The sequence below is a fragment of the Crassostrea angulata genome, chromosome 5, assembly GCF_025612915.1.
Source record: "Crassostrea angulata isolate pt1a10 chromosome 5, ASM2561291v2, whole genome shotgun sequence".
Classification (NCBI taxonomy): domain Eukaryota; kingdom Metazoa; phylum Mollusca; class Bivalvia; order Ostreida; family Ostreidae; genus Magallana; species Magallana angulata.
In genome coordinates this window covers 7,596,795-7,613,156 of record NC_069115.1, presented here as the reverse complement: position 1 = coordinate 7,613,156, position 16,362 = coordinate 7,596,795, and the positions used below count along the sequence as shown (strand labels likewise).

The following is a 16,362-nucleotide window of genomic DNA, read 5'->3' as shown; positions in this document are numbered from 1 at the left end:
ACTTATCATTATAAAAATTGAGTAAATTTCATCTTCAGCTATTTTGTCTACTATCATTGTTTATAGCTATACGATGGGAATAAGGAGGCATCAATTATCTTTCAAATTACTTAGAATAACAACTCTTACACACCAATATTTTGTTTCATTACACCATGGACATACAAACATGTAACAGACAAACTTGATCTCGCTGAAAAATATTGTTCATATATTTTCTTCGTCTTTTTGTTTGAGAGAGGTATTTTACTTACCTTTTATCTCTGGACCCTATTATTTTAATAAAAAATGGTCTTACTACCTTACAAAACCTATTTAAAGTCGCAAACTCTGAGTGGGAACAGTCAAATTATGTGAAAAAATCAACTTATAAACTTTCTAAATTTTTAAGATTTTGTTAGAATTAACTATTTATGTGCCAATATGTATGCTAATATATATCCAAAGGTAGCACAAAAGTGAAACTTGGCAAAAATCAAGGATTATACTTTCTAGTGCCCTTGAACAACCCAAAACCACCTTTTTTGAGAATGACTCATCTATGTCTCTAAGATAGTTAACAAACTGAAAGTGAATTCTAATTTACAAAATCGTCTTACAAATTTAAATTAATAGACATTTTTATTGTTTTGATGCTTAAGAGTAAATATCGTATTTCTACAACAATTAGCATACCTAGAATACTTGATTCATCCTTTCTTTATTTTTGAGATTAAGTTCAAATTCATAAAAAGCCGGTTTTGAGGAAATTCTGACTAATAAGTTTTTGGCAAGAGTCTTTGCTAGCCAATAATTGACTTCATAGTATGAATTTACAATATAGTTAATAACTGAAATATTATTAAGGTGTTTGAAAATGTAGTATTATGTTTATAATGTATATATTTTGAATTTAAAGATTTTTACCCGAATTTACCGCCATGCCACCAGCAGCCATTTTAGGTTTTCTGTATGCCGAACCCGATCCAATAAATAAACTAATGTGACCAGCTGAGCTTGTAATTTTGCTTACCAGCTTAACAAATTAACATGGCCTTACCATATGGTTGTACACAGAACCAAATTGAGCATAAACCACCTTTGCTAGCCAAGGGTCTCTGATCCATACCGCTTCTCATCGTGGCTAACGCTCGTAAGGAGCGGTGCGGATCATAAACCCCATGCGCGGATCCAGAAAATTTTTCCAGGGGGGTCCGAAGGATAATTGTGTTTGCCAGGGGGGGTCCGAGGCATATTTTCGCGATAATTTTACTATGTAAATTTAATAAATTTTCATTTTCCAGGGGGGGGGGTCGGGACCCCCCCGACCCCCCTCTAGATCCGCGCATGAACCCTTGGCTAGCAAATATGATTTTGTATTAATTAATAAATAAGAAGTGGAGATAAACATCGCAGGACGTTAGATCATTAAGGGGGCTGATATAGGAAGTGACCACACACTTGGCTTAATAAAGCTGAAATTGAAATTGAGAAAAATAAAGAGAGGGAAACATTGATCACTCCAAGTTGATATGAGCAACCTCCTCAAAGATCCAACATTTATAAAATCACAGTACCAAGAAATAAACAAGAACTCGACAATGAAGAATTCAGGAAAGCATGAAAGAAAGCTATTTGATTTGAAAGGAAAAAGACATGGGAATTAATCGAAGAGTTTAGCTAGAAAATCAGCTAAAAGAATTGTGCTCGATACCTAATAAAAAAGTTAAGAAAAGTGCAGAGGCGACAAGAGAGACTTTTTTGACAAGTTAGCGCAAGATGCAAAAAATGCTACGGTAACCTCGAAACAGACATGGAGACCTTTTAACGCATTATATAAACCTTTAAATGAAGTACTAGTATTCAAAATTTTTAAGCATAGATACACCAATAAGAAAACAAGATGGGAAACTGGCCTGCAGTATAGAAGAAGAGCTTACCTGTTGGAAAAATCACTTCGAAAAAGAACTAAACCAGGAATGTTCAAACAACATTAGCTGAAGTACGTAAAGGTGTAGACACCCTTAACATCAATACCGAGGTACCGACAGTTGAAGAAGTAAAACAGGCCATCAAACTTCTTTAAAATGGGAAAGCCCCAGGGATCGACCAAGTTCATGCGGAGATGCTGAAAGCTGAGGAGGTGCGTACACTAAACTTCTAAATGATATCCTGTAAACCGTTTGGCAGTCATAAACAGCACCAGATGACTGGAAGATTGGTCTCATTGTGAAGCTACCCAAGAAAGGTGACTTTATAGCTGAAGAAGAATTATGGATCTGTCAGCAAAGTTCAAAGCAGAGCCATCCTAAATAGAATGGATTCAAAGATAGACTCATACCATCGTAAAGAAAAAGCTTGATTCAGAAAATTAAAATCATGTGCAGATCAAATATTTTCCTTGAGGCAAATTTCAGAACAAGGCAATGGATGGAACATCACTCTGTATGCCAATTTCATTGACTTTGCCAAAGCATTTAACATTGTACACCGTTCTTTATTATGGAAGACCCTCATGCATTATGGCACACCAACAAGATCATGTCCATCATGCTTTATAAGAATGTCAAGGTGATCTGCAGCACGGAACTGTCAGACAGATTCTTAATTCAAACAGGGGTGTGACAAGGATGCCTGCTCTCACTGCTGCTCTTTAATCTTTGCAAAACAAATATAATTGGGGTCCTCCTACATGGTTCTGAGTCCTGTAAGGACGCAAATACCATCACCCAAAACAAGACACCTTCAAAACAAGATGCCTCCGTTGGATTCTCAAGATACTTTGTCCAAACAAGATCAGCAACGAAGTGCTGTACAAGAACAGCTGCCTTATCTGACTAGATAAAAGAAAGGAAGTACATCAGCCATGACATGAGAAATGAGTATCAAAGATACCAAGGATAGCCTTAAGATGGACTCCACCTGGAAAAAGAAACAGAGGGCGTCCAAAGGAGACATGGTGGAGGTCAGTGGAGAAAGAGATGAAAGATCAAGGATGGACTTTGGGCATGGTGAGGGCAATGTAAGCAGACAGGCAGAAATGGAGGTCCTCGGCGAAGGCCAAATGAGCTCAAGGCTCGAAGAGGTCTATTAGTGAATACAGGGTAATATTCGCCCCCGTTTTATTTTCGTCCCGTTTGCTCTCGTTGTCAGCGGGCGAATTTAAGACTGGACGAATTCCCAGGTTTTAAGTCTTCTCTCTTTAATCAAACCTATGTCTGGGCGAATTCAAGACGGGATAAAACCGTTTGCAACTGAAGAAGGGCGAAAATAACACGGGGCGAAAATAACCCAGTATACAGTAGGAAGTATTACATCAATGACGCCAATAACGTACTGTTGAGATGCAAACGGGGTTTGCATAATTATACGAAATTTAAATTACGTAAAAACATCATTTATTTAATATTTAATCGTCCAAATCTAAAAATTTAATAAATTTTGTTGATAAGTAATAATTCTTTAAATATGATGTGATTGTTTTGTCGGGGCGTGACCAAAAATTACCACCTTATGATGCTCAAAGAATGATTTCTTATTCATTGATTAGAGATTTAAAAATACATTTACAGAAAACCGGGTATGTTTTTTTAATAAAGGCGTTTGAAAAGTAAACAAAAAATAAATTGAAATATTAACGCCATATCATTATTGCACGGAATAAAAAGCACACTGGCAGGTACCGCTTAACATATAAAATGTCATTTTAATTTCTGAGCAGGTTGTATTGTTGTACAACAGATCTATACAAGATAAATTACATGTAAATACCTTCCGTGTCTAGACGGCGTTAGTAATAAAATGAATTTTTGTATATTTACAGCACTGGCTGCATTCATTTAATTACTAACGCCGTCTAGACACGGAAGGTGTTTATCTTATATAGATCTGTTGTACAATGACGCTGTATACCCAATTTTACAGAATTCGAAGTTTTGATGATATGCGAGCAATATAAGGTTTTAATCGTTTATTCCGTCGTCGTCAGGAATTCAGCTTCTGTAAGTAGTAGAGAAATACCCATATTTCATGTCATTTAGATATTTTTTTATAAACTCGTATTTATGTATTCCAACAGTAGATGAACTAAACATATAACAAATTGTATGGTATACCAATGTAACTCAGCTGAATGATACATATAGTACATGTACAGTTCGTTACCTTGTTGACTGAAGCTAGGAACAAAATAACGTCAACGTTGTACAGTTCAGCTCATGAGCCCCCTTTAAACAATTAAAATATAATAAATAAATGAAAAACAATAAAGATTAAAATTAACAACCAAAAATTGAAAACATAACACTCCCCAAAAACTCACAAAGGGCCAACGATATTATTTTAATCGTGTGTCAAATTTTGTTGCCGTTGAAAATGACAGGAAGGTAATAATTAGTTTTTTATAAAACAATTAATTATCGTATTTGATGAAAACCAAAGCAAGCATGGATTAGACTTTTATACAAGTTTGTAATCAAACCCCTGTCGGCTTTCAAATATCTTTTTGAGAATCAATCATGTGGTATTTTAAAAAGGCCTAACAAAAAGCTGTATTGTGCAGTTGAATTATTTTATAGAATTTCTTTCCAGATTTAACAACTATCGCGGGATATATATACACGTTAAATGCAATTCATATAGTGTAGTTAACAAAGACAACAATGACATATCAGATTCTTTTTCACTAAAAGCTATTTAATAGTAAGGGAAGCGATTTGGTCATGCGATATCAGACCAACCGTTTAATGTATAAAACCCGATCAATCTAAGGACCATTAATTGAATGATCAACTACATGTAATAATAATTAAAAGAACTTAATATATGAGAAAAAATCATTGAATTATTTCAATTGAATATTGACAGATTTTAAGTACGTTTTACCAAGGTGTGACAGGGTGTAATAAAATGACATATTCAAAACAATCATTCATGCTTGGCATATTGCATGCATATGTGCGCTGAATAAAAGTGCCCTCTCTATACAGTGTATGCATTGTTTGGTCAAAGTAGAAGTAATCTCTTTTTATACAAGATTAGATTAATTTGACAGTGTGACCCAGGCCGCTGATCTAATTCTAATTAAACTGTCAAATGGAAAAACAATTCCTTCCTTTGGTTGAATTTTCGATTGTCTTCATTAAATATTTTAATGCACAAATAATAACACTAACATTAGCCAAAGGCCAGTAAAAAACCTGAAAGATAGGTCCTCACTGATAAATTGACATACAGCGTATATCAAAAACGATTTTTTGGTCTCAGGGTGGAATAAAGTAAAAAAAAACCCACAAATCCATTGTCAAACATTTGTCTTAAATTGATATGCTTTAATTTCTGTGGAGTGATTCCTACAGGTCTTTTGAAGGGGAATGACCAGTTTATGATTAAACTATCCTCCAATATGAAAATGGACTATAATGATGTTCTTTAAATTTTTCTAGGTTTTATCATCACAGCATCAGATCAACATGACGTCTCTCCACGACTTCCTTGTTTCCTGTGGAGAATGTGGATCTCCAAATGTGGAGCGTCACTGTGACTTCTGTAACACCAGTCTGTGTGTGCCGTGTGTCGGTAAACATTTATCAGATTCCACAAAAACCCACAACGCTGTCCCCTTCATCTTGTACAAATACGACAAACTGGATTACACTTTTGTAAGATGCCCGAGTCATATTTTCTTCAGATTTAGCAACAAGTGCGAACGTTTCTGCAAGAAATGCAACGTTCCCGTTTGCTCTAAAAGTGCATCTAGAAGCATCCATGACGATCACGAGTTATTTCTTCTTCGAAGAGTTCCACCAGAATTAAATAAATGGAATGTTGATGAATCTTACACAAATGTTTTGACAAATGAACATGAACTAATTGATAAACCACAGATCACTGCAACAATTGATACTGGTTTTCATAGACTATTTGGTGTCGCAAGTTTTAAGAATGAAGGAATCTGGACGTGTGGAAATGACGAAAATGTGGTTCTTTTCGACCTTAAGGGCACAAAATTGCAAAACGTCAAAACGACATCGATGAGGAGACCACGTGATATAGCTGTAACCATGAGCGGAGATTTGGTCTATACTGACCCGAATGCAAGAACCGTAAACATGGTGAAGGATGGCCAGATACAGGAACTTATCGTGATTGAGGGATGGAAGCCATATCATATCTGCTGCACGCCTTCCGACCATTTTTTTTGTAACCATGATCAGAAGTGATGAAAAACAATCGAAAGTTGTGCGTTACAATGGAAAAGAAGGAACAGAGAAGCAAACCTATCAGTTTGATGATAAAGGCAAACCTCTGTATTCTTCCGATCGCCGTGGCAAATACATATGTGAGAACAACAACTTAGACGTTTGCGTTTCTGATGCTGGATCTCGGGCAATAGTCGTCGTCAACAAAGCCGGAAAGTTCCGATTTCGTTACACTGGCCTTCTCAACAATCCGTTTCAGCCTCACGGAATCGCCACTGACAGCCAGAGTCGGATCTTGTCGGTGGATTACAGTAGTGGATTTATCCACATCGTGGAAGTGGATGGCAGGTTCATGCGTCATATTACTAACTGCGATCTGTATGAACCCTACGGTCTGTGCATAAATTCCTTTGATGAATTGTTTGTGGCTGAGCAGAAAGGCAATGTGAAACGAATCAAGTATATTGAATAAAAAAAAAAACGATACTTACTTTGACTGAACAAAAAATATTGTTTGATGAATTTTCTTCTGTAAAGAATATTGTAAAATATTGCAGGTAACACAGTGGGGAACAATTTATTTTCTCAAGAGAGAAGTAATTCATATTTTAGTGACTATTTAAAATCAACATGTTGGAAACTGTGGCATGTAGTGATTCAGCGAGAATCTAAAAAATAAAGTATATACATTTATGTTAAAAATAACCATCTGTATAACAATCTATTAAAACCGATATCAAAATGCATGATAAATGGTCGTAGAAATAATTAGAGCATAAGCTTGTACATAAAGACACTTGACTTCGCATGAAACAATTTAATTATAGTGTGATAAAGCTTTTTTTAGCTTCCTGATAGGTTTATTTTATCTATGTCGATAGCGGCTTTAATGATCCCCTGAGAAAACGAAATACAGTCATTGGAATATCGAAGTTTGCCCCACAAGGTAACTAAGATTAATCAGTGTGTGATTTATCTATCTTACCTTTTTTTAAAAATTTTTTTTCGGGGGGGGGGGGGGGAGACTTTAAATTATCAGCAAACAAAAAATCTATTGAGTAGAACAAGCAGCTAGAAGACTGAACGGTACGACCGATGTCTTCCCGAGTTAACAGGCAGGAAATTTTAGCTAAGTCAGATTGATATGGCAATTATAAGAAAGAAATGTGAATTAAATGTTGTGTTCTATTCACATCGCTACTATATAGTATATGCAAAACACATCACGTGGTATTCCTTCTTCGAAGAGTACCGAGAAAAAAACGAACAATAAATTGGACATTTTTGACTATATATATATATATAGTACATAACCATTGTTGACTACACTAGTAAAGTTACATATTGGTAAAGTATAGTAAAGTACATTGTATATACATGTAGTTTATTATCTCAAACCAACATGGTTTATTGGCATTGTATAAATACATGTAGACACATATTCAGTGTGAACAAATATAATATTGCAGTATACAGACACATCTGCCATGATAAGATATTACTACAAATGTACAATGTAATAATCACTTAACATAAAAGCATATGTATTTGTTATACTTATATCATCACATTAGGACGAAAATATACATATTTACTAAAGCAAATTATTTCTATACACGTGTACTCTGTGGCTTTCTTAATAAAATACATAGTTTGTTTAATTATTTCTCATTTCTCAAACTAAGCAACTGAACAAGCTTGAAACAAGAAGGCGTAGAACAGCAATAACATTTGATATTTATATTTATACACCGTAAATGACTGTACTTTGGATATGTTGGTGTTGTTGATATTTGTTGATATTTCAGGAACTGTGCGTTTTACAATAACCACACGATTCCAAAATGAATTTGTTATCTATTTATATTCACCAAGCGTTTTCAATCCTCACTCTAGATTATGTGATTCTTACTATCATAATGTTGTCAGACAATGGAACAATCTTTGATATTGGATCAGAAGTTTATTACTGATACTGATTCATATCAGTTCAAAATCAATTTTTGGCCTTACGATGTTTAGGTGAATCCATTGGTATATTAAAAAAATTATCGAAATAATTTGGGGAAAATTTGTTTGAGGAATAAAATTAACCCACAAGATGGGAATTTTTGTAAATACCAACAAAAGTTAATTTTCACAAATGCCAGCGCGAATTTAATTAAAAATTAAAAACAAAACTAGGCCACTATAAATTGTACCAAAATAATTCATCTCAGAGCATATACATGAGGACACTTGAGTTTGCATGAAACAATTAAATCGTTATTAAAAGATTTAAATACCCCGTTATTTTTGCTTCCTGATTGGCTTCTCTTGTCTAAAACATGTAGATAGCGGCTTCAATGACCCACTTGATAAAACATACATTCAAAGGGATCTTGGAATTTCCTCCTACGGTAACTGTGATTAATGAGTGTGCGTTCTGTTTATTTAATCCTTTGTTTCTTTGAGAAGAACATTTGTCAAACATTTGACACCATCACTATACGGAAAATTTCTCCTTAGCGAACAGATGACTGTACAGAAAGAATCGATACCTTCTTGGGTTAAGAGGTATGAAGTTTTAGTGTAATCTGGGTCCCCTCCCCCCCCAAAAAAAAAATCATTGTCAATTAAGAAGTCAAGTTATAAGCGAGAAACAGAGGTAAGAAGTCATTGTTTTGTAAACAGAGCTCGGGTTTTATTACAGTAAATTCCTTATTCGCGGATTTTATGACTTCGCTTTTATTTTTCAGACAGTTTTGAAGTATATGAAATTTTCACAAAGAATTGGTGCTCGCGATTTTATATTTTCGCGATTTAATGCAAAACAGCGGAATTATGTACTCACGTAAAATAAGGAATTTACAGTACATGATAGATAACCTCACGTCCAAATGTTTGTTCGAACTCATTTTTGAAATTTCGTGTCTTTTGTTTGAGGACTTTATTTTGTTTTTTATTACTTTTATTGTTCATGTATCGCGGTATTTTTAAAAAAACTTTCTTTTAATATTTTTATTTTGTTTTAATATTTTTTTTTTCATATCTTAAAGGAACCTAGACACGATTTGAGATCAATTAAATTTTCTTTTATATATGAAAGAGTTTAGTTGTACAACCTTAATGATTGACAATGTTAGATGTTAAGTAATAAGCGAATTACATGCAGAGGTAAGAATTCATTGAAATATCTTGGTAGTTATTTGTTTTAAAACAGTCTGCAGAGTACAAATGATGAACTCATTATTGTGGATTCTACGTTTTCATGAAAAACAAGCATGGCTACCATTTGGCGGAATGTACGCGTGGTTTCTTTGTGTTCATTTTCCCACAGCCTTATGGAAAACATTATGAAATGCAAAGTTCAACTTTTTAACGAGGACTTTATACACAAGCTGTTTAGCGAAGGATGCACTAAGATTTAAATGAAGGGCGACTTTATATATTTGGATCTTATCTTTTTTTGGTAAAGTGTCAACACACATAAAACAACACGTAATATAGAAACATGTTTAAAAGCAACATTTAATAAAAACCCTTAATTTCAATTTATTTTCAACGTCATATATACGTATTTTAAACCAGATCCAACACCATTTCTACTTTGAACCAACGTTACATTTTCAACTTTCAATTGCAACCTTATTTTAATGCTGATTCAATGTTGATGCCTGGCGTTGCAACAACGTTGATTCAACGTTGAAATTTTTTCAAACTTCTTCTTAAGGGTATATGCAAGGTTACAGAGGGAAAATTTTTTGAAAGAAAATTGTTGCACAATCGGTAATACCGTAAATGTATGAAAATTTGCAGAGAGAGAGAGAGAGAGAGAGAGAGAGAGAGAGAGAGAGAGAGAGAGAGAGAGAGAGAGAGAGAGAGAGAGAGAGAGAGATGTGTTATATTTAAGTGACTATGTAAGGTTTTCGTGATGAAAACTGCTTATAGTGATAAAGCAAGAAATTTTTATATAAAAAGTACATGTACATGAATGTTAGAATTAACCCATATAAAAATTACAATGATAAACATGATGATAAATGGGCAAAGGAATTATCGGGGCATATATATATATATATATATATATATATATATATATATATATATATATATATATATATAATGAAGACACTTGAGTTCGCATAAAACAATTAAATCGTTGTAAAAGATTTAAATGCCGATAGCAAGCTTGTTTTGCTTCCTGACAGGTTTGTCTTGTCAATTAAATGTGAACAGCGGCTTTAATGACCCCCTTATAAAACGAGACACATTCTTTGGAATCTCATTACGCTACAGAGTAACTATACACTGATATATCAGTGTGTGCTATATTTATCTTATCTTTTGATTTCTTTTAGAAACGCATTTATTATCGCTAAAGCCAAAATTCTCCTGGTGAACATACAGAAGGCTGAACAGAAAGACCGATACCTTACGGTGTTTAAGAGGTAGGAAATGTTAGCGTTGTCAGATTTATGTGCAAAAGTATTCAAATCGATCTAATGTACCTCTAAATTCATTTTGTGTTTTAATTTCTTTATGGTCCCGTATACCAATGACTGTTGTAACGGTACCGTTGTTATAATATTATATTAAAACGGTGTACTGTAATTTATTGGCTAGAGTCAAGTATTGTTGTGACCCCAGCAGTTCCCATTACTATTATATTTATTAATTTTATTTGGACTATAAGTGGTTTTGAATCTCTGAAATAAAGTGAGTACCGTTCCGTTAAAGAATGTAACCATTTTTTACATCCTAATCGCACACTTATTTAATATATAGCTCTTTAAACTATTTTTTTGGACACAGCATCAGATCACCATGACATCTCTCCCGGATTCCCTTGTTTCCTGTGGAGAATGTGGATCTCCAAATGTGGAGCGTCACTGTGACTTCTGTAACACCAGTCTGTGTGTGCCGTGTGTTGGTAAACATTTATCAGACTCCACAAAAACCCACAACGCTGTCCCCTTCATCTTGTATAAACACGACACACCGGGGCACACCTTTGTAAGATGCTCGATTGATTCACATTCAGTCAGAGGTGTCACCAGAAAGTGTGACCGTTTTTGCAAAGAATGCAACGTTCCTGTTTGTTCCACGTGTATATCAGGCGGCGGCCATACACTTCACAAGGTGTTCCTTCTTCGAAGAGTACCACCAAAAAAGAACAATTAACTGGAAATAATATAATGGGGACTTTTTGCTGTATTTGTATAGCAGAAGTGTCGCGACATATGGGACCATATATGATTAATTTACTGTTAAAATTACATATTGGTATTGTTGATATCTCAGATATTGGTATTGTTGATATCTCAGAAACTGTTTTACAATTACCACGTGACTCAAAATTAATATCTCTACAAATATATATTTACCAAGAGTTTATAATTGTCACTATCGTCAGTCCATTTGAACAATCTTTAATAAACAAAAATATATATATATATATATATATATATATATATATATATATATATATATATATATATATATATATATATATATATATATATATATTCGCAAGTTATTGTTTCCGTCCCAGTTGGACGATTTTTTAAAAATACACATACATTTGAAAGTGTTGCAGTTGAATGGGAATGACACATTTCTTTTTTTACTCGGAAAAAATCACAGGAACAAATACAAAATTCTTACCGAGACTTAGAATGGGCAAATGCGAAATGTTGAAAACATCAAAACGACATGGATGAGGAGAACACGAGACGATGTGAACGACAGAGATTTACTCTATATTGACACGAATGCAAGAACTGTAAATAAGGTCGGTAGAGGGATGGAAGCCATATCGCATCAGCTGCATATCCTCCAAAGATATCATTGTAAAAATGGATAGCAATGATGGAATAAATTCGAAGGATGTCCTTTTTTCAGTTTGATATAATGATACATATATACCCCTGTATGATAACGTTCACCGTGGCAAGTACATATTCAAGATCAACAACTTAGATATTTGGGTTTCCGATGCTGGTTCTCGGGCAGTAGTAGGAAGAAGCCGGAATGTTCTGCACTTTAATCGGGATTACTTCGCTTTTCAGCAATTTGTTTCAGTCAAATGGACTTACTACAAGCAGCTCCATTCGGATTATGTCGGCGGATTACAAAAATGGAAAGACATGTATCCACATCGTGGATGTGGATTGTCAGAATCATATTACATGTTTGTCAAAATATTATTAAAAGCATGCAATCTGCCTTAATTAAACCATTCGGTCTGTGCTTTCGGGGATCCAATAACGACTTGTTTGTGGTTGAGGAGACTGGCATGTGGTTGAGGAGAGTGGGAATGTGAAACAAATTAAGTACGTTAAGTTAGAAATGCATGACTTTGTATATTTAATTCTCGTACTTGAACGTTGTTTTACTCGATGGCTAATCAGTTTAAAACTGTATGAACTATAGTCGATTTTTTAAAGAAGTAAAGCAGAAAATACATTGTAGATGTTATTATAAATGTGTGTTTTTAGCAAAACTGCTTAAGTAATTTTTTTTAAATTTTCCACATGCTTACTCATGGATGTGAACACCGGATGCTGATGAGTAAAAAGAAGCACCTTTTTCGATAAAAAAAAAATTGTTGGGGTTTTTCATAAAGAATTACATGTATATGTAAATTACGGTACGTTGTAAAAGATTCTTTAAATAAGCAATTTTAAAAGCATTTATTTGAGATAATTTCAGTATTGATATTATAAATGGGGAGAATTGCCTTTAAATAGGCATTACAAGTTTTCAAAAAAAAATCATTAGTCCGAGAGAAAGGGGGGGGGGGTTTCGACCCCCGGAACCCCCCCTCTGGATCCGCCAATGGTTAACACTGACGTAGGTGCGTTCAGAGTTGTACCATTGGTGGATTTGGAAACGACCACTGGCAGCATTTGGTTGCCATCGGTGAACTATGGTAGCCAATTGTAACCGAATGCTACCATTTGTAGCAATTTTTACTTGTAGAACTATGAACGATATTTGGTCAAATTAAAACAAATGGTATCCCTTGGTTACAGTTGGTCACCAATTGTTACCATTTTAAACCAATGAAATAAGAAAAATGGACGACAAAAATAAGTTAATTCTTAGAGCAGTTTTAACATCTATACAAACACAGAGTGGTCAAAATTATCTCGCAATGATTAACCATATTAGCACCACAAGCATGCTTGCAGAAACTTTTCTACAACAAAAAGAGGAGATCACAAGAATAAGAAACTATTGTGACCAAATTATCCCAAGGTATATGCCTGATGAATTTAGAAGTCATTTCAGACTTACAAGAGATTCTTTTGATTGCTTATCGACGCAAATAGGCAATTGTGAAACGTACAACAAGCCACATGGGCCAGAAGTTGACCCTATTAAGGATACTCTAATGTTCCTATGGTACATAGGTGGGTTCTGAAATTGTATAATTTGCTATATCAATGCAAGTTATTATCATCATTTATATTCTGTTACTAATAAATTGAAATGTCTAATCCTTTAACAAACATTTGTACAATCTAGTAATCTACATCTTTTTTTTCAATCATCCACCAATAGGTAATCTGGAGAGTTTCCGGTCAATGGCAAATAGGTTTGACGTAGGAAAAATTTCCTTTCACTTGAGTATTTCAAGAGTTGCAAGAAAATTAGTGGACGAAATAATGCCATCTGTTATACAGTGGCCTCGTGGTGCAAAAGCCCAGGAGATAAGTGATGCATTTGGAGAGATCTCGGGACTCCTCAATGTTCTTGGGGCAGTTGATGGATCGCACATTCCTATTAAGGCTCCCAGAGAAAATCCTAATGCGTATTATAATAGAAAAAAGTTTCATTCAGTGGTACTTTTAGCTACATGTGATGCAAATTTGCAATTCACATATGTTTGGACGGGCAATCCAGGCAGCACCCACGATGCGTCTGTACTCAGATCATCAGAATTGTTTGTTTCCCCCAGGGTTCTATTTACTAGGGGATTCAGCTTTTCCACTCCTAGGCTGGCTTGTGACACCATTTAGAGACTTTGGTAACTTAACAAGAGGCCAACGTCTCTTTAATGTGTGTCACAGCAAGACTAGACAAGTTATTGAGAGAAGTTTTGGGCTTTTGAAGGTCAGATTTAGACGTCTGCTTAGATTTGATGCTTGTGACATGGACTTGATTGTCAAAACCATTCTTTCAGCTTGTGTTTTACACAATATTTGCATCAAAATGAATGAGGAAAATTTTGATCTGTTTGATGATAACACCGACAACCATGCTTGTGATAATGCAGAATCAAGACCTAGTGGCTATCAAATGAATGGTGTACGACTACGAAATGACATAATGCAGCATCTTGTTCAATTAAATTGAATTTTAGAGTTAGCCACTCAACAACAGACATGATGTGTTGTTTCAAAAACAGAAAACATATGTTTTGTTAAAAGTTTTTATGCACAATTTTGTATAACAAAATTTATCAGGAAAGTTACAAAAATAAAAGATGAACAAACATGAACACGATCGATTGTATGCAACACTTTACAGTGTATAACATATATTAGAATAGCTTTCCTTGCTGCAGAAAAATAATTAATAAAGGGCATTGCAACATGCGCAAATTACTCATACATGCATCATGTGCATCTTACCAAATTGACAGCTTAAGAAAGCTTTTCAATTATTTTGTTCAATACAGCAATTTGCGAATCCTGCATTTCCCGGAGAGTATTCAAAAACTTGTCATCCCTTTCTTCTAAGATTTTGCGCAATTCCTCTGTTTTGTTCTTCTTCCTCCTTTTTTCTGGGGGCGGAGTTGTGTTAACCTGTGATTCGTCATCCTCTTCCTCATCTGAATCCTCAGTGCCAGTTTAAGTAAGAGAGCCTCTAGCTGCTACTGGAGCAAATGTCGGGTCTTTCGCAAGAATTTCTTCCATTTCTTTTTCAAGGAGGAAAGGTCGTGGCCTCTTGTTTCCTGACTTATTTGATTCCAAAACATATTTTCTGTATCCTCTTTTCAAAGTATAAAACCTTTCTCTTGCTTGCTCTCCTGTGATGTTAATATTTCTGGAGGTCTCTTGAGGGAGGGCTGCAGCTAATTCATCCCATACTTTCCTTTTGTTTCTGGTTGTCTGCAATGTGTCTGCATTCTCCTTGTAGATGGAAAGAAGTTTTCTGGACATGTAGATACCCCATTCTATTCTTCCCTTCTTTTCTGTGTCCACGTTGTCCTCCCTGCAGTCATTCCCAAAGCATGGGGTATCATCGTAATCATTGATCCTGGTCTTGGGGTTGGTGGATGAACATGCATCATCCTTGCTAGTGTTGCTGTTAGGCGTGGGCTCATTGCTGGTACTTGGACCTGCAGACCTTTTCTTTAGCTACTCTTTCGTCAAACTATCCACATTGCTGAGATATTCCATGAGGGATGCACTTTCCTTTTTATGGAAGAAATAGTTTTGAATGGCTTTCTTGAAATCCTCATAATCTGTAAATAAGAAATGAAAATTCATGGTATTATAAAGTTTACTCCAAACACACCTGGCATTGATGTTTTTGTAAACAATCTAATATAACCAGCCTTTCCTAATAATTATCTACAAGAAAAAAGAGACCAAAACAATTTCATATCTAGTTTCTAGACAGAAGATTAGCATAAAAATATAGCCTATGTAGAATTGACGGTAAAATGTGGCAGAAATAATTAAATAGCTTAAATTATTCAATCGTATATTGCTAATTTTAATCATCATACAATAAGGGGGGTGTGTGTGTGTGTATATATATACATTTATTACAAATTACATCAAATTGATATTTCAAGTTAATAACATAAGATTTGTTTTTAATTAAAAAATAAGATTAATATATGTGTAAAATTGAAAATCGTGGACCTATGTTATAGTTCTGTAGTCTGTCAACAAACGTGCACGTGTTGTATGTGAATAACTCATCAGATATATCTACAGTCAGATCATTTATGGAGTTAAAAGCGTTCATAACACATAGTCCAGATCTACCCTAATCAGAGATTCCTCCGATTCTAATCCCATTTTCAGGGGTTAGAATCAGAGGAATCTCGGATTAAATCAACCCATGTATTGGCCTACAAACATAAACACCGTAGCTAAATTGGAAAGTAAAAATACTTTATAAAAACATACTCTCAGAAATGAATGCTGCTGCCGACTGTTTGACTAAAAATGTTTGTTTT

General features: G+C 34.6%; 2 protein-coding genes and 1 pseudogene across 2 annotated transcripts in view; 2 read left to right on the top strand and 1 right to left on the bottom strand.

Moving 5' to 3' along the window:
• LOC128183543 (nuclear pore complex protein Nup205-like) overlaps positions 1–947 on the bottom strand; it is a 35,479-nt gene extending 34,532 nt beyond the window's left edge. The window contains exon 1 of the mRNA XM_052852598.1: positions 907–947. Coding sequence (XP_052708558.1) covers positions 907–937 — 31 coding nt within the window. The 5' untranslated portion in view covers positions 938–947. The remainder of the gene's footprint in view (positions 1–906) is intronic.
• A 2,804-nt stretch (positions 948–3,751) lies between these two features.
• Positions 3,752–11,604, top strand: LOC128184412 (uncharacterized; annotated as a pseudogene).
• A 1,740-nt stretch (positions 11,605–13,344) lies between these two features.
• On the top strand, positions 13,345–14,185 carry LOC128183729 (putative nuclease HARBI1). Its single transcript, XM_052852871.1, has 2 exons — positions 13,345–13,576; positions 13,728–14,185. The coding sequence occupies exons 1-2, from the start codon at positions 13,345–13,347 to the stop codon at positions 14,183–14,185; spliced, it is 690 nt and encodes a 229-aa protein (XP_052708831.1).
• Positions 14,186–16,362: the final 2,177 nt, after the last annotated feature.